Source organism: Copadichromis virginalis, linkage group LG7 (assembly GCF_057382275.1).
Source record: "Copadichromis virginalis isolate Kocher_CV1m ecotype Utaka linkage group LG7, C_Virginalis_male_GT1.1, whole genome shotgun sequence".
Classification (NCBI taxonomy): domain Eukaryota; kingdom Metazoa; phylum Chordata; class Actinopteri; order Cichliformes; family Cichlidae; genus Copadichromis; species Copadichromis virginalis.
In genome coordinates, this window is record NC_140624.1 from 44,225,917 (window position 1) to 44,245,261 (window position 19,345).

The 19,345-nt window shown below is 38.7% G+C and overlaps 1 protein-coding gene across 1 annotated transcript in view; it reads right to left on the minus strand.

Annotated features, from left to right (window-relative positions):
- Positions 1-3,751: 3,751 nt before the first annotated feature.
- gnaz (guanine nucleotide binding protein (G protein), alpha z polypeptide) overlaps positions 3,752-19,345 on the minus strand; it is a 34,150-nt gene continuing 18,556 nt past the window's right edge. The window contains exon 3 of the mRNA XM_085463568.1: positions 3,752-6,025. Coding sequence (XP_085319694.1) covers positions 5,681-6,025 — 345 coding nt within the window. The 3' untranslated portion in view covers positions 3,752-5,680. The remainder of the gene's footprint in view (positions 6,026-19,345) is intronic.

Here is a 19,345-nt window from a genome sequence, read left to right on the forward strand (position 1 = left end):
AGACACAAAATGTAAACTGATTTTGCGTAGATATTTATTTACTTGTTCACGCAGCTTGGATCAGCTGGTTGTTACAAACAGGGCAGTTGCATAGTGCCCTCTGGTGGACAAGCTATGCAAACTCACACTCGTAACATCTGAATGGTGATCTCTTCAATCATCTCTTCAATCATCTCTTCATTTTTCCCTTATCATTAATAGAATGATATCGATAAATAAATATCGATACTGATAGATTAATATCAGCATTTATAGACAGCTGATACTGGTTGATGATATCGGCCCGCTGAGTTCGTAATCCTTTGAGTTTTGTTTTTTAGCCTAAATCTCAGCACACAAAGTTGCGCCTCCACCATGATGCATTGCAGAAACTTTTTGAATTCTGGATTTATTTATGTTTTTAACATCTACCATCATCAGATATTATTATATTACTGTAATTATCATAATTGTGTTCTAGTTCTTGACTAATGCTTGCATAACTAACGCCAATGCAATCAACCACATGTTGTTTCTTGTTAGCATAATTTAATAAAACAAAGCATGCTCATAAATTACTAAATGATAAGCATGCATTGTAGCTGCTTACTGGATATTTGCAGTTATAGTGATCCTGGAATTGTGCTGTAGATCGTCAAAGAAGAGGACCTGCACACTTGCTCGTTCATTTTCCGGAAAAATAAATAAATGTAAGTTCTAAATTTATTACTCTGTAATTTATGATTGAGCTTTTATTGGGCTTTCACAAAATGATGTAACAGAATGTAAATCTTGCTTTTAAATTGAGCTCACCTCTCTACCCATACACTGATAAGTGCACATTATCCACCCATTAAAATCCAGTAAAATGGCATTGCTAAAATTTTAAAAATGACTTAATATTTGGCAATAACTTATTGTTTTTGACAGCTGATGTCACAGGGTCCAGAAGATGTTTTGTGAGGGTAACTTTAGCTCAGAGAGCTGACTCAAAGGCAGATGGTTCACAGCCAGATGTCAGGGACGGTTGATAATACTCATTAGGAAGTAGTGCAGATCAGCAGCAGTGGTCCGGGACAGCAAGCAGGAGGTCGTTTCAAGAGGACAGAAGTTAAGTCTGTTTTTCAGAACTTCATTTAGGGCGTTAAGCTTGTGTTACAGGGGTCAGAGGAGGAGACAGTGTCCAAAGGTTAGTTTGAAGGATGAGGCTTGGCTGTCATCATTCTTTTTACAAAGCAAACAGAGGAGGGAGGAGTAAGCTGAGCAGTGCTGAGATGAGATGAGAGGATCGACTGGATTTAAAGTGGTAAATGGCAGATTTGCCACCAGATACAGGCAAAGAAAGACAGAGATGAAATACTAAAACTCTTCCAAGAAAGCCAGACCTGTGGAATTTTCCTACAGCTGCTTGAGGTTTGTCCATTTGATTCACAAGGCTGTTTACAGCCAAGAAGCAGGTGGGAGCAGATAGGAAAGCTTAGAGGGAAAGAGGGAGAGAGCGCCCTGAGGGAAATAGAGTGCAAGAATAAATGTGGAGGTCAGTGCGGAGACACAGGGAAAAGTCAGCTGAAGTAAGTTAAAAGAGTTGAGCTGAGGACAAGCGGAAACACAGAATCACAAGACATACCTAGTGGGAATGGCGTGAGGAAGTGTACTTATAGAGGTCTGGTTCTGGTCAACAACATGGAAACAGACAAGACCAGTTAGTGGGAAAGGCTTTGTTTTCCTTCTCTTTCTTTGAAAAATGTCTGAATGATTCAGGAGGCCTACAAATAGACAGGGCTGGAGCATGCCAGGAATTACAGATATTTATTGTTTCAGAGCTGTCATCATATGGCCAAAAATGTCTCTTTCTGTGCCTGTGGTTGTTTTTTGAACTACTTCTTATTTTTAGAAATGCTTCAGTCCTTTTTCCTTATTATTTATTGTATGTCCCAATACTGATGACAAACCGGAGGTTTCTGGCCCCCGTTTAAGTCTTAGATTTTTGGGCAATGCTTCACAATCTAAAAGTAAAAACAGTCAGAGGTTTTGTTATAAGCCGGTAATTTTTTTATAGGCCCATCAATCTGTTTCCATGTACTGTATTTCCATCACGTAAAACAGCAAAAACCTGACCCTGACCTCTGAATTCATATGAGAACGCACTGACCCATACAGACTACTAGGTGACAAAGTTTCTTGTAATATTCTGATAGATTTTTTTCATTTTGGTAAGTTTAAAATATAGCAGATCACAAGATTTTATATTCTTTTTTTTAAATATCTCAAAATGTTGGGAACACTGACCATTGAAAAGTTAGGGAACCTTCCATCATCTTTATTTTAGCCCTGTTACCATCCTAATTTTTGTTACTCTAGATCACTCTTTGTTAATTTTCTTGGGGAATAATTATTTTTGCATCTTTTTACAATGTATATACACAATGTACTGAAAAAATTATCATGTCACATGTATTGGTGAAGTCCTGAGCATTTCTTCCAGTTTCTTCTGCAGGGATGAAATATGCCAGCTATTTTGATCATAGAGGCTGCTGTCTGACAGGTCAGTCCAAAATCGGACTTTGTTCTGGCTACAAAGGCAGCATGTGATTCACATTATTTTCATACTTACCAAAGCATTCAGTGACAAACTCTTGGTCTATCACTCTGAACTCAATGCATTTAGAAACGTAGACGAGACGACCTGCTGGAGGTCAAATTGAGCATCGAATGAGGATGAAAGGTGATTTATATTAATTTGAACATTGCTGGTTTCCAGATGGACTGCTGTGAGTATTTCAAAAATTGTTAAAACTACTGGGATTGGCCAACAAGAGTGCATTTTTATTTTTACTGTATTTAGAAAATGAAATTTTAAGCTGTCATGAGTTTTGGCAAGCTAAACTGCGATCATTTCTAGCGAATTTCTTAAGAGTTATTAGACCACAAAACCCAGATCTGTACACATCACCAAAGGTTTGTTGAGTGTGTTGAAACATTTTACTGCTACTTTTTGTGTTATTTTTCTTTAAAAACCTCTGTCAGTGTCACAATGAGCTGCTTAGTGCTACCCTCTGACAGCATAAGGCCGACCAGTTTGTACTTCAAATTTTATTTGGAAAATAAATAAATAAACAAATAAATTATTTAAACTCCAGTCTCATTTGAATTAATAAACAAATTAATGAAAGAAATGCAGGACTTTGACCTTTTTTTTTTTTTGCAGCGACTTCTCTCTCAGTTTTCAAAGTTGGCACCAACTCCAACCACATGACAGTCATAAGGCACAATTTCAGCCTTCTCAGAAATGAATTTTATTTATGTTCATCCCTCAAACAGATTCCCACTGTTGGTTCAATCAGTCCACAAAACAATATCCCCATGACCTGAAGACATTTCCCACACATGGATGTAGATCATGATGAAAGGAGGAGGATGTAAAAGGCAAAATAGTAGTTTTATTTAACGCTTGGTCCCCTGTGTGACATACTGAATGCTAAATCAAACACGAAAAAGTTTGTTCCACTTGAGTGTACTAGGATGGCCACAGGGTCATATCATCCTATTATAGGTTTGAATACAGTGAAAGTATTTTTTTAATAGCATATCTTCTTCCTTTAGAGTAGGGAAGTTTGAAATGACTACTTGACTAAAAACTAAGAAGTGCAAAAATCCAAAAGTATTTGTGGAAAAATGTATCAGCCCACCTGGTGATGCTGGAGTTTATACACTAATTAGAATGAAGTCTGTGTGCTGCTGTGCACCGTCACCCAATCACACGTAGGCCAAGTTCATTCTGCAGTGATTTAATTGCATACTTTAGGTCCGAGTTCTGCTTGGCCCAGTGGCTACATTGTACGAGGAGGACAAACACTTTTTTGTCATCGTTTGGACACTGAAGATGGAAGCAAAGTTTCAGACAGGGTGCTCTATTCCGAGTTGCAAAAAAAATCACTCGATGCAGCATAATTACGAAAGAATATGGAGGGCCTGCGGCAGTCCGTCCTCTATAAACATTCCCCTCACGAACACATTTAAAACACCGTTGACACAATCACCACCCAAAAACACATTTACTACACCATAAAAATTTGCATAAGTTGTTTTATTAATAGTTATTGTCCTTTTATACGTCTTTTTTTGTTTGTTTGTTTCATCGTTTTAGTCTGTTGTTGAAGTGGACATCCTGTAAAGTCAAGCCCTTGGCTGAGTTGTTCTCTGAACTAAAAAAAGAAAGGGTAAGAGGAGGAGTGGAGTGGGATCTTCCTCCTCTGTCTCTCACTCTCTCTTTATCGCACTCACAGCATCCCAACTCAACCGTTATTTTTCATGTTGTTTGAACAAAGAGTGTACCTTACAGTATATTTACACATCATACTGACTGACTGGTTTAACAATTTCCATTTAGATAATGCAAGGACGATTGAACTTTGAAAGTTTGCTTCTTTGTTTTCAGGTTCTTCTACAGTCTCCCCTTTCACCCCCAAACTTCTGTAGTGAGGTTATCTTCATCACCAGTATATTCATCATCGCCGTTAGCATTGTCACCATAAAAATTCTGATCATCATTATTATATTTATATAACTCTTTTCAATAGATTCCTCTCTGACAACTGTACAATCGTACACAGTGTTTGACTTTAATATATATTTTTGGGAATATATTATTTAGAACCTAGGAAAAGAGGAACATAATCCCAAAGAAAATATATTAGTATCCCAAAGTAACAAAATCATGCATGATTTAATGTCTTCGTCCATAAAAACTAAACCAAAAAAAGAAAAAAAAAGTAACATAAAGGATGGGATCCAGATTTATTTACAAACTGATCTTGGCACTGTTTTTTTTTTTTTTTTTGTCTCTTGCTGGAAACGGTAATGAAAAATACTTTTGACTCTTCCGAGTGTAACATACTCCTGGTTTTAAGTCAGGGACCTGCTGTAAAAGCTGGTTTGAGAGACATGTTCTTTTTTTCTTTTCTTTTTTTTTAAGCGCAAAAAGATAAAAGAAAGAGAGGAAAAGAACAACAACAGACAGCTGATAAGGAAAGAACAGAAATGGTGCGTAAAAAACATGTTTCACTTCAACTTTAGACTGTGGCAGTTTCCTCTTTTCGGCAGAAAACCTGTGACGTCATGTTTACTGACTTCTTTTTCCCCCAGAAATACAGGCTCTCTCTCTGTCTCTATATCCGTGTCTCCTCAGGTGCCCTCGCCGTTTACTATTGTTTGGGTAAAAAGCCAAAAGAGAGCATTGATTCTGCAGAAATTATTTTCAATTAAGCAGCATTAACTGACTCAGGTTTCAGGTTTGACAGGCAGTTGGGGGCAGCTTTCTAAAAATTTTCCAGTGTTGCCTTGTCAAACCAGTGTCTGACTGAAGATCGCACGTGTGAGCAAACTATAAGGATGTGTGTTGGTGTGCATGTGTTTGGGTGTCTCTGCATACTCATATTCAGTGCAAACATGTAGGGTAGAAATCCCACCTCAACCATGGACCTTCAGCTCTGTTGTTTCCATTGAAACACTTGAATCTACAGTATTGTCCATCCCTCACTGTCTTATTAACTCATTTCCTTTCCAGTCCTCTGTTGCCCCCTCTTCAAAGAGATAAACTGCCCGGCAGGCTAACATGCCTTTGTTTATCCAGCCTCGCGGCAGGCTAACAGCAGCCCGCTTTTCACCCCCTACCACCACCCCACCCCACCCGTGTCAGGTCCTAGCATAGCCCAATGTATTTCAGATTGTTCTGGATGATCACGTCCGTGACAGCATCAAACACGAACTGGATGTTGCTGGTGTCGGTGGCACAGGTGAAGTGCGAATAGATCTCCTTGGTCTCCTTGTTGCGGTTGAGGTCCTCGAACTGCCGTTGCACATAGACAGCTGCCTCCTCATAGGTATTTTGACCTTTGTAATCGGGGAAGCACACTGTCAGGGGAATGCGTTTTATCTTCTCAGCCAACAGGTCCTTCTTGTTGAGGAAGAGGATGAGCGACGTGTTGGTGAACCAGTTGTTGTTGCAGATGGAGTCGAACAGACGCAAGCTCTCGGCCATACGGCTCTGTGTGAAGGAGAAAAGGGAAGAAAAGTAGTGGGGGGGGGGGGAATTAGATCATGAGAAAAATGACTTCATGACAAAGAAAATGTAGCATTTAGTTTGTAATAACAACTCAAACCAGCCCAGATTTTCGCATTGTGAAGAGTTAAGAACATAGACTAACCGAACTGGACTCATTCTGGTAGCTCGAGATTTCAGGTAAATGAGGACATGTTAAGTCTGAAATCATCCAGCACATGTCACAGACATCTACTAGACTAGCCAAAGGTACGCCTTCTCTGTTATGTCAACACAGACTTGAGACTAAGACAGCCGCAGACCTTTGTTTGAACTCTTATGCTCTCCTCTAAAACTGCTGATTATCTCTTCTTCCGCTGCTTGCTTAATCCAAGTCCTACACAGTGAAATGATCAGTCAGGGAAAACGTGTTCAAGTCTTTAGTCAAACAAACTAACTTATTCCCTAAAGAGTAGCTCACATATAAGAAAATGTGAGTGGCTCATGTGGAACACACTTCTATGGCCTTATATAGTTTGTCATAACAGAAACACTGTGCAGCTGAGACTTAGGAAAGCTTACAGAAGGATAATAAGAACAACACTGATTTCTCCCTCTCAGTGCCTACCTCTTTTCCGTTATGGTTCATTTGGATGCTGAAAACTTTTTTTTCCTAGCATGCTATAACTGTTGTGGCTTGATGACAAAGTTCACCTTCAGCCTTAAACTTTGATAAATAACATTGGAGCTTTTCAAAAAGTGGGTCAATTATCACATTTAGCCGTAGGACCACATTAGATGTCACATTCATTTTCTCTAAAGTGAGATAAAAAAATAGATTTCACAACTCTCTGATGGAAATCGCTGATGCCTGCTGTGTCCTGCAGACAAATCCGTTAGCCATAAGTTAAAGTAAGGGTTGAGCAGAGAGGACTACTAGCGAGAGAAATGAGACTACCACAGTTATGTGTTTTTTTGAAACTTTATGCAGCTCATTTTTGATAGCGTGTTGCAGTAATCTTTAAAAACATGCAGGTTAGGGTGCTTAAGAAAAAACAAAAAGCCTGCAAACATGAGTATGTATGCACTTTCTTACAGCTGTGCTCATGTGATGTTGATTGTATAAGGCAAAGCTAAGAAAGAGAAAGCTGATCTGTTCATGGCATCTGCTGGCATGTGGCGAGTGGCCAGTAGCTTGTGACTGGGAGGTTGTCAGATGAAACGCTGCTGTTTAAAAGGTTACAGAAACAACATGATGCTCTGAGCAAATCACAAGATCTGCACAGCATGAAAAAAAAGAGATACTGAGGGAAATAGCACAGGATTAGGAAATCGCTGCCAGATTCAAAGTAAACCCTCATAATTCAGTGGTGTAAGTGCATTATTTTTGGATAATGATGAAAAGACTGCAGTTATGAGAAACTTGTATTGCAGGTATCCCTTAGATACTGCTCCAAAAAATGCATTTAAAGCTGTTAATGTGTGCCAAGAAGACCGCATTCACATGCACAAACTGTGTTAGTGCACTTTTTATGTTTTCTTATAATTATTTTATTCATTTCAGTGCTAGTTTTAAGCAATAAAAGCACACTCACGCACATATACATCACAATCTCCATACACTTTCACCAAAGTTTCCTCAGGCTTGATATTTACCCCCTAATTAACCTCTATATATTGTTTATACTTTAGCTAGTTTTATTTTTTGTACATCCAGTGATTATTCATTTTAACTACAGTACCCTTGATTATGCTAATTGTTTTGCAGTTCACTGAAAGAGCAGAAATGCCACCAGGGGTGTATTGACTGTGAAACTGAAAATGAATTTGTGATACAAACAGTCCGAAGTTTCAGTCCTGGTTCCTTGTACATTCTGCCTCTTCCTGACCGGCAGCCACCTTTTAAGCCTTATTAACAGAGGTGCCGTGCACAACAACTGTCTTCATCAAGGCACTGTAAATAGATAATTATGTAATGTTAAATAATAGTATATCAAGCTACTAGTTGAATCCTGAATGGGAAACAATACCTGAATACAATACTTTACAGTGGCTTGGTCCATTGCCTGTCGTCATCTAAGGCCTCAGTCACACAGACCAGTTGAGTGCCACCTGGCAACCACTGTCGCTAGGGAAAAATGAGCACTCCGTGACTGTTTGCTAGTGGGTATGTGGATTGCTGGCTGTTGTTTGGTGAAATCTACTAAAAACCTCTTTGTGATTGCTTTCATCGCTAGTAGATTACCGCAGTCACCCGTAGCTTGTACGGAAGATGCCAAATTTTTGCACACTCTGTAACTAACCATGGAGCAGTAATGAAATTTTGAAAAGTGCGACACAGATTGGAAACACAGACCATAGTAAATGCCGTGCCTAAACCACGAAACCATCACATTTCAAAATATGCTAATTTTACTTTGAGGGCAAAGTTTCACAGTATCACCACCGCTTAGCAAATAGCTGGCTATTGTTTGAACACAACTAAACATCTTCCAATGGGCAATGGCTACAATCTTCTAGAGACCAAAGCAATTTGAAGGACGTTGTCGATGCAGTGCTATAGTGCAACTATTTTCACTTAGCAACAGCAGGCAACTTCCACCGTCCACTCAGCAACAGAAAAACATGTGATTGGTCGTTACCAGGGGTCTCTACCAGACTGGTCTCTAAGTCTTTACAACTGGGATTTTGGCAATCAATTTCAATTTCAGCCACTGACAGCAACCCCCAACCGCTGCTTGGTAGGTAGTTGCCAACCAGTCTAACTCTTCTAGCACTCAGTAAAATGTAACATATTTTGATTTTTCTAACTAGATTATGTTACCTTTACCTTGCTTGTGTGTGATTCAGTGCAGCTGCTGTCTTATTATGGAGGTAGCAACATCTTCTAATCCATGTTTAAGGAAGCAGGTCTGTGCACATATTTCTGCTTTCCTGGGTTTAAAATTTAAAAATTTCCAATGACCCTCCTTTTACTGGTTATTGGCACAGCTTGTGCCACCCCACTTTAAAAATCCTGGAGGCACCCCTGCATGTTGAAAAAATTAGGTTGAGAAATAACTGTGATAAAGTGGATTGAGTGGTGATAGTTAGCCAGATGAAATGAAAGCAAGCTAGTCTGGTGAAAGCTGTAATCTTTACAGACTGTTCAAGTAAAGAGTGAACTGTAAAGCCAGAATAATATATGCTTTTTTGAGCATAATTTAAATAGTGTAGTAGAAAGCTAAAGAAAAACTGAAAATCAAAGTATGCACTAAACCATTAACTTTGAGAATCATTAAATGGCTCCCTGGCAGTCATTTTCGCTATCAATGCAACAGTTTGACAGAGTATCCAATAATAAATGCACCACTGAAGGAAGCAGCCTCAAAAGTAAAAAAGAAAATCTGTTGTAACAGAAGGTGATCAACTCACCGAGCTCTGTCTAAATGTCTTTTTAAAGCCTTATTGTCCCATCCAGAAATGAGCTAATTGCTTGAAAAAATCAAAATGAGACACAACAGGAAGAAGGAAATAATTTTGGCTTTAGTGTTCAATACAAATTGCATAAGAGTGTGTTTGCCAAATCTGCTCTGCACTTAAGCATTTAAGTGCCTTTTTCTTTTATTGTCTGTCTGTTTTCCTTTCTGTTACCAGTCCCATGTCGCTACCTAATCAGATTGAATCACAAGCTCTCCTTCCTTCACAAGTGTGCATCCCGGGTGCTGAGACCTAAACATTGTATACCGCATATGGTCCTGTCAGGCTGTTTGAGTTCACTCCTCCTTTTTCCAGGGTGTCAAAACAAGAGCCCAGATGGTAAAGAGAGCATAGCAGGAGACAGCCAGCTGAGCCAAGGGACTCTCAAGTCTCCTCACCTGGCCACCTATCACTTTACAGCAAGTGTTTCCTAACGGGGGGTGGAAGGAGAGCAGGGTTGGGGGGTCCCCAAAGTACGCAGACCCCCTCCTTTGCTTCAAGCACCCACTGATGCAGACATGCTCACACATATGTGCACGCACACACACCCTGCTTCCCCCTCACCTCCTCCTGCCAGAGTACTCAAGAGAGCGGTGTGGGCTTTAATTAAGCTTAAGTATTAATGAGGAAGTTCATCACTGTGTCATTGCTTTGTTTCCCAAATACAAGCCATTTAAGTGTGCAGCCATCTCTCCATTACTCATTAAGGTTAAATTTACATGTCACTGCCTGACAAGAAATGACACCCTGCATCTGTCTGCCAAGGTTGCTTTTTTTCTGTCAACATATTTCTTTTTTTTCCCTGTTGCACCTGAGAGTTGCATTATTCAGACCGCTCCCTTTCTATTTCCGCTCTCTTTTTAATTACTAATGTTGTTACTGTGGGCAGCAACACTGCAGGGTGTAGCTGTTAAGAACAGGCAAACAAACATAAACACAATGTATTTGTACACATGACCAGAAGCACTTTTAAAAAAAAAAGTTGAACATGAGCTAAACAAATTTAACAAATTCATCTAGGCTATTTTGTTTAATATTTTTGTCTGTCACCTTATTATGACAATGATGTGAATAAGACAAAGTTCAAAGCACTCTAAGAAAAATATAGAGGCCATGACAGGTACTAGGCTTGTATGTCGCTATAACAAGGGTCATATATATCTTCTGTATTCTTAGTCACATAATGGAAAGCTCTTTTTCCAAAACACCATTATTTGATACGAAGAAACATGATGGTAATGCCTTTGATAACCCATTAGCCAGTTAAGAAGCACAGGGCTGGAAATATTTCTGAAAAAAACTATCTGTCTGAAACACATTTAATGCCCGAGCGATTCTGAAAAACAGCCACTACTGTTCAAAGTCACCGATCAGGGAAAATGTTTTACATCCAGGCCCGTTCACACATCATCTCTGCTGTAGCTTGAAAGATAAGGCACACACAACAAAGGTCCACATTCGAAAACGTGAAACCCTATTCGTTGATTTCCAGCGTCCTTTCATGTGACAGGTAATGAATTCCCATTTGAGAGATTACTGAAATAATAAATGAAACAATAGAAGTAGAGCTGACAGTACAGTCAGCGTCTGTGCTCATGTTTGGCAAACACAAGCTTAAGCAAGCGCTAATCTCATATCTATGCTTTTCATTTTCCCCTCACAGATAAAAAGAATTGACTGCAGTTGCTCGGCGTCAGCCGTTGCATATAAACCTGCGCTACACATTCATAATAACACAAACACTCGAACAGGAACACAATACATGCATGAAACTTCATCTATTCTCTCCAGCGCTGCTGTTTATTGTACCCCCCCCCCGCTCCTTTCCCTTCTCATCCTCCCTTCCCTAGTCACAGCTCACTGTCAACAGCACAGGATTAGGAGCATTTGACTGGCCTGTTGCTAAGCAACAGTAGCCGTGGTAACCGATTCATTATGAAGACAGGGATGGGACAGCGAAAATGCATCAGGCAATGGGATGATGGGTAAATATACTGTAATTATTATGGTGCATTTTCTGTCTTGCGCGAGTTGATGCATGGAAACGGAACCAGTGTTTTATCGGTCAGATGAGTTCTGATTTTTTTCTGCTTGTATGAATCCTGAATGCTGAAACCACTTAAGTGATCACCGGTCACAGCATTAAGGTATCACAATAAAATGGGACCTTTTGTTCTTGAAAGCAGCTTAAATGTATTTGTAAACATGCGCAGAAAAATCTGATGAATGTCTCAAAAGTTCTAATGACTGTTAAGAACACCAACAACGACCACACACCAAATGTGGTTGTGCAATTCAGCTTTCCTTTTCAGTCCTCTTGTGTTGTTTGTCACTATGTTTAATATATTTCTTATATTACAAAGCCTCAGGGCAAACTTTTCTATTAAACCATCCTGCAATGACTGGGTTCAAACCTACAGCACTTCCACCTTACTCTGAGAAATCAGTGAGTCAGAGATGCACTTAAATGAAAACTGATGAGTCACTCCTGGGTAGGACTATTGAATCAGTACCCTGGTTTTTGTTCATGAGAAACTTGTTGTAATGCAAAGTTTTAATTCCCACGAACTAATGGTTTTACACTCTGTGACTCAATTGTGGCACTTCTAATGTAGATGTTAATAATCTTTCCAAGTGTTTTCATTGAATAAAATGTTCGATATTTGTGATGCAATAAAAAAAAATATGAATGAGTCTACGCAAATAATTTGCATACTGTGCAAATTTATTCAGTGTTACTGACATGCTTTTAACAAGGTCAGAGATATTTAAAGACCTTTAAAATGCCTCATTATGGAGCCAGCTGCTCTAACAACATTATTATAATGTGTCAACCCAGCTTCATTTTGCTGCTTTTGATTTCAACTTTATTGCAGATTATCTTGCAAAATGTTAAAGCAAGGATGTGGTCATGCCTTGTTATCTAAATCTTTGGAGTCTACATTGCTGACTCCCTATAACCTAACTTAAAAAGATGGAAAATGTAACATTTCTCAGAAATGTATAAAAAATGTTTCCCCTGAACGGAAGCTGCTTGTTTCCAGCAACCTTTGCGATGTAGCTGTGGTGTAATACTGCAACCTGATGATCATGTAGATTTATTGGGTGTGGTGTGGCAGCTGTACTAAATTGCCAGAATTTATACCCAAGTTCCTCAATTTTAAACCACTAAGTATCCAATATAAATATCTGTTATACATATGTATTTTATATGTAGCGCTGTATAAACAACAGACTTTGGACATGTATAGTCTTTGTTGTGTCTGTTGTAAGACAAGCCATAGCGTTTTGACACTGCTTGTTGTGTCTGTTGTAAGACAAGACATAGAGTTTTGACACTGCTTGTTACATAAGAGTCTTACACTTCCTGCTTCACACACGTGTGCCCTGCATTCTGTACTGAATACTAATTCATTTTAGTTTTAATGTTTTAAAAGTCACCAATGTTTCGCTTCGTAATCACCATTTTTGTCAGAATCTGCACTTTTTTTTTAATTTTTGCTTTTTTTCTAACCACAAAAAGTAAATGACAGTAAAGTACAGAACAACATCTAATGATCTGTAGGCCTCACTTTCATCAGTTAAGGTCAGAGTTCATGATTCAACAATGAGAAAGAGATGGTAGTGTGATGGTCTGGGTCTGGTTTCTGCTTCAGGACCTGGACGAATGACAGAACCATGAGTTCTGTTCTCTACCAGAAAATTCTGAAGGAAAATATCCAGATATTAGTTTATGTCCAACAGCAGCAAGTCCACCTCTGAATGAAGGTTTTTAAAGTGGCCTAGTCTGGATTTAAATTAGATTGAGATGCACTGGCATCACCTTAGAAGAGGCCTTTTCTGCTTGAAAAGTCCTCCAAGGTGAATGAATTAAAACAATTCTGCAAGGAAGTGTGGGCCAAAATTCCTCCAAAGTGATGTGCAAGACTCATCGTCAGTTATCACCAACACTTGATTGCATGTTTTCAACCAAGTATTAGATTTAAGGGGTAATTACTTTTCACAAAGAGTCGGGTAGCTTTGGTAGATTAATTCAGACACACAATTTCTCTGTGTAACAAACATGTTAACTTGTTCTTCTCTGGCTGTTTTTGAGCAGCTTACCTTGCCTGTATGCTAATGTAGTTTTAAACTTTGTGCAGAGCTTTAGATTTTTAACCAGATTTTTCAGCACTGTAATACTATTGGTTTTGGTTTGTCTCATCACATGAACCCATATGAATCGTGAGATTTGTCTTGCTGATACAGCACAAACCTCAAAGTACGCCTGGTTTGTATGCTAGATACTATCCGCTTTGAGAAAACTGCAGTATTTGATACTTTTGGACTGAAAACTACCTGATTATCAAACTTTTGTTTTAAAATGGCAGCATGTGTTAACCACTAAGACATGCTTAAAATGGCATATAAAATATAATGTGTGCCCATGTCATCCACATCTTATAGCTACAGTACAGTAAACAACACAAACTACCATAAATTAGAACATTAGTAATAAGCATTATTTTTTATTAGTTTTCACTAGAGTTAAAAATTATTGTTGACAATGGTTATTATAAAGCAATATTAGTTACATGCTCTCTTGTGTAATTTTGACGAGTATGATTGATGTGACTCGGTGATTAGCGCTGTCACTTCACAGCATGTGGGTTAGCTACAGTGGCCCCTAGAGACAAAGCACGTACAAACTCCAAAACACATGCAAACCCCAAAACACAACGGAAGTGCTCCAGGACGCTAGGGGCAGTGTTGAGCTTTTGTTACCTAGTAACTACACAAGCCAGGAAGTACCAATGACAGGATTTACGCTGTATCCCAATTCAGGGTCTGCAGCCTTTTTTTTTTTTTTTTTTTAAACTTTATTTATCACATTATAGACATACAGTCAAGTAAAACAGGGATCACATAAAAGATGACATTGTGGTAGTACAATGAGGAACAGAAAGAGTGACAAGGACAGTGAGACAAAAGTGAGTACAAAAAATAAAATAAATTAAGGGGAACATAAATAAACAAAAGTTTGCAAGAGCCAAAATCAAGTTAGCAGTTTCAATCGGTTACAGATGTTAACAGTCTTGAGAGCCTTAGTGTTTTTTGATGAGGAGATTGTCCTTATATATTGTGCAAGTTCCATTTTTAATACAAGAAGTTCAGGCTTTCTGCCGAGGACTTTGCTTTTGTGTATATGAAATTTTGCCAAAAATAAAAACCAAATTTATAAAAAAGAAAGCATCATTGTCCTTGTCTTTAAAATTATAATAGCCAAAGATAACATCCTTATAGTACAGTTGAAGATTAGGGAGAACAAAGTCAGTAATAAACTTGTGGAAATCCTTCCAGAATTTACACGTAAATTTACAAGACCAAAACAGATGAGAAACTGTTTCAGGTTGCTCGGTCTGCAGCCTTAAAGGCCGCATTTTAAGGCCGATTACGTCACAGCGACACGATGAAGGCTGTCCCAATTCAAAGGCTGCTCGAAATGCAGCCCTCAAATGCGTCCTTAATTTTCCTGAATTTTAAGGATGGGTCGGTGTAGCCTTCATGGCCCAACATATCCCAGATTTCATAGCGCCGCGGTGGTGTGGATAATTTTGCTGAAAAAAACAGCGGAAGCGGAGTCGCCGAAGAGTAAACTTTCGGAAGTAAGTACTGAATATTATGTCACTTATTTATGCGCAAATGTTTTTATAATGAAGAACATTAAAACATGTTGGCCACATGTCGGGAAAGTTATGTGACATTAGCGATGTTTGTACTAACTTGGTTTTAAAGCCTTTACTTCAAAATATACGCCGTTCAATAGTCGACCTTAATCTTACAGAGAATGTGATGATTTTATGGATAATTAAAGTCAGTCATATATCCACAAACACAACAAGCTGAAAGTCAGTGATGCTGCTCGGTTTGCAGTCCTGAATATCACAGCACAAGGAAGATTCACTGCACTGTTAATGTTAGCTATGTTATATTGCTGCCTCTGTTCGGTGGTGTCGAGCCAAACGGACTTTAACGTGTGTTTGACCGAGCTGACTGTTCACTCGTGAAGCTGAAAGAAAGATGCTTTAATCACAGCAGTCACACATGTGTCCACTGTACCATCTGGGAACTCTTCTTGTTTCGTAATAACACAAACACTAAAACCTCCTTCTTTTGTGCTGTTTTGTAGCAGTGTATACACCTGAGACTTTCACCTGTCTGTCTGTCCTGCACTCGCTCTCTGTTTCTTTCTCTCTGATTGTGGAATAAAAGTATGAACATGTGTTTATAAGTCACACTTGTGTTTGAATCCTGCAGCTTATCACACATTTGATTTCCATGTGTGACAACTGCAAGTGTCCAGAGTGAGGACAGACTGAGGGACCCACTGCTGCACATCATCTGATGATCCACCAGGACAAACTCAGCAGTGTGTGAGGAAGATGAGGAGGAAGAGCCAGCAGCAGCTGACAGATGGAGAGAATAGACAGACCGTTCCCTGTTTGTGAAGGACTGCTAGAAAAGTTTAAAATAACTAATTGTCTGTCCTGAATCAGTCTTATTAGGTAATGTTCAAATAATTTTATCATTCCAGTGTTTTCAGTGTGGGAGAAAGTACTCAGGGCCTTCAAGTTACACACTATGAAAGGCAGCAACAAGTTTAATATTCAGAAACCTAAAGTATGTATCAGCAGCAGAATGGACCTAAAAATAAATGTTTGTTCCAGTTCTATGAAGCTTTGAGTATTTTGGATTAGTAGCACTGCTGTGTTTGTTGCATCATATTGCTGTAATTGTTTATATGCTTTATATATTCTGAGGTAAGTTGATCTATAGTGTTACATCATATTCTATAAGGATGTTATGTGTTTGTAGACTTTCTGCCCAGTTTGACCCATTTAGTAGAAGCCAGCCTGTTTAAGGCTCTGATATCTATTTTGTATGACTGAAAGCAGTTATGACATGGTCTGATTTTCTCACCCAATAAAGGAATATTTCATATATCAGTCTACTCTTCATTTTATCAGAAACAGTTATCACAGCTCGTACATTTTCTTTTTATAAATATATGTAAGCAATGAGCCAAATTTAGGAATGCCAACATACTGAAGGAACAACATTTGTCTCTTATATATGATACACCTATATATGCACTGTCAAAGATACTTGTCTTTGAGTGAAGATTTAAGGTGATAAGACATATAAATAACTGCAACTTGAATCTGTACTGAAGCTCAGTATTTGACACAGAGTTCATGTTCACTGCTGTAATAGCTAATAATGATTAATATAATAACTATAATATTGGCCATATTATATTTACATTGCCAAAGTGATATGACTTTAGTCTCATGAACAACATTAGCTAATTCTTATTTACTAACTAATCTTAAATGACTGTTCAGTACAGAAATGAAGCCCAAAAATCATGTTTTACTGTCCTGTGGTCTCAGCCTCAGATACTTATCAAATCACACAAAGCTCTTGTAGAAACAAACAAACAAATGAACAAAATATGTTCTCCTTCATTTCTGTCAAACCAAGTTGTATGACACGTTTCCAGCGGTTAGTATCATGGTTGCTAGGCAACCTGGGAAGCGCGACGGAGACTAGACCGTCCCATACAGACAAACTTGCCGTTTATTTTGCAAATCGAGCTCATCACTGCCCCTAGCGTTCTGGAGCACTTCCGTTGTGTTTTGGGGTTTGCATGTGCTTTGGAGTTTGTACGTGCTTTGTCTTCTCATACACACTGGGTTGGCCCTAAGCTTTCACGCAAAAACTTTTTATTTAAGGAATGCTATGTGTGGTTGTTCCCATTCACCTGCCTGAGCTCACAATGATCTGTGTAAATTAGAGCTTCTAAAAAATGCATTTTTTTTCTTCTCTTTGTCAAGTTGCCCGAGAAAGATCAAAACTTGCTTTTGCAAAAATGCTTAATGATTAAATTATTACTTTGAGCCAAAGAGCATGGATATCATGGATATCTTTCCTCTTGCTTTTCCAGCCAAGAATTCCCCTTGACACAAGTGTGAATTGCATTAATTGTCCAACTAAAGAATAAAACTGTGTATTCACAGTCAAAACAACTTTACATTGAGGGCAATGATAATGATAATGGCCGAACTGCTTTGAGCTGACAAAAAGGCAACAGTAACTGCAATGACCACTTGTTACAGCTGATATAAGCAAAAGAGCATCTCTGAATCCAAACCTTGTACCACTCCTGTCATCTAAGAACGGAAAACTGAAGCTATCAGTTCGCAGAGGCTCACCAAAATTGAACAAGAGAAAATTGGAAAAATGTTGCCTGGTCTGATGAGTCTCAATTTTCTGATGGTAGGGTCAGAATTTCTTGTAAACAACATAAAAAGATGGCTACATCCTACCTTGTATTAAAGGTTCAGAATGCTGGTGATGGTGTAATGGTGTGGGAGATATTTTCTTTGTACACTTTGGGCCCTTTAGTAACAGCTCCACAGTCTATCTGGATGCTGCTATTGACCATGTCCATACTTTTATGGCCACAGTGTATCTTCTGCCATGACACGAAGTTCCAATCATCTCAAACTGCTTTCTTGAATGTGGCGGTGTTCAAGACACAGTTCACTTTACTCAAATGGCCTCCACAGCAGCCAGATCCCAATCTAGTAGAGCACCGCTGAGTCGTAGTAGAGTGGGAGCCGAGTCTGCAACAACTTTGTGATGCTATTATGTCAATGTGGATCAAAATCTTTGAGGAACCTTTCCAACACTTTGAGTCTATGCCACAAAGCATTAAAGCAGTTCTGAAGGCAAAAGAGATCCAACCCAATACTAGCAAGGTGTCCCCAATCAAGTGGCTGATGAGGGCATTTTTGGTTTTTAAATTCATAAGTATATCATGCATTTTCCTGACAATCCACATAACTCCCCTTCCTTTGGATTTATACACTCTGATAGCTTTCCTCGCCTTTGTTTGAATAATAAAAGTTGTTTTTCCTTGCACCAGTTAACTCCCATTGCTATACAGTGCCTGCACAATCTGCTAATTCTCACAGGTACAACCTCACACTTTATTCTGTGAACTCAATTAACACCATACTGCATTTTCTCCTCAGACTTTATTTTTAACCTATAAAGCTAATTGATTTCATGTTCCAACCTGGCTCGATGTACACCCTGTTTTATCCGGGTAACCCATGCATTATCAGGCCAGTCCACTTCCAGCAATGACCAAGTTTCCTCTGCGCTTGAGCTATTTCTGGAGTTGACTGTAAAACATCAAGGTGAAAGTGGATGCTGGGATCGTGGAAAAAGTGAAGCAAGAGACGATCTCCCCTCATAACCAAATACAATTATATTGTTGATCCTCCGTTATCCCGGAGGCAGTTAAACAAGAAGTAACTTTTCTAAAACACTCAGATAAGATGATGAATATGCTATGGAGAAGAAATCGTTTAAATTCCAAAACCATGAAGAGAAGATAACAAACACAAGCCGTTCCCCTCTTTTAGACAGATATAAAATAACTGTGATTACTACATTAAGGCAAAGAGAATCCATTTCACCATCCAAAAACATTAGATAAGGAACTTAAAATGTAGATAAGGCTTTCTAAATTGAAAACTAAAACTATAAATGAAGTTCAGTAAAGCAGTATCATTCCGTGTTTTGAGTAGTCTTGGGTACCATGTCACAAGTGGCTACCAGTCTGAATTAATGTGGCTAAGTTCATTTTTGTTTATTGTGGTAATTACATTTGTTGCACAAGCAGTTATCAGAAATTTTATTGGCGTCACAGCTGTAACAGCAGCACCTGTCAGCAGCAGCACATGGTTTGGTTTTGCTCAGTGGTGTGTTTTGCAAATTTTACACTGTAAAGTGGCAGCATTACAAAATGTTCCC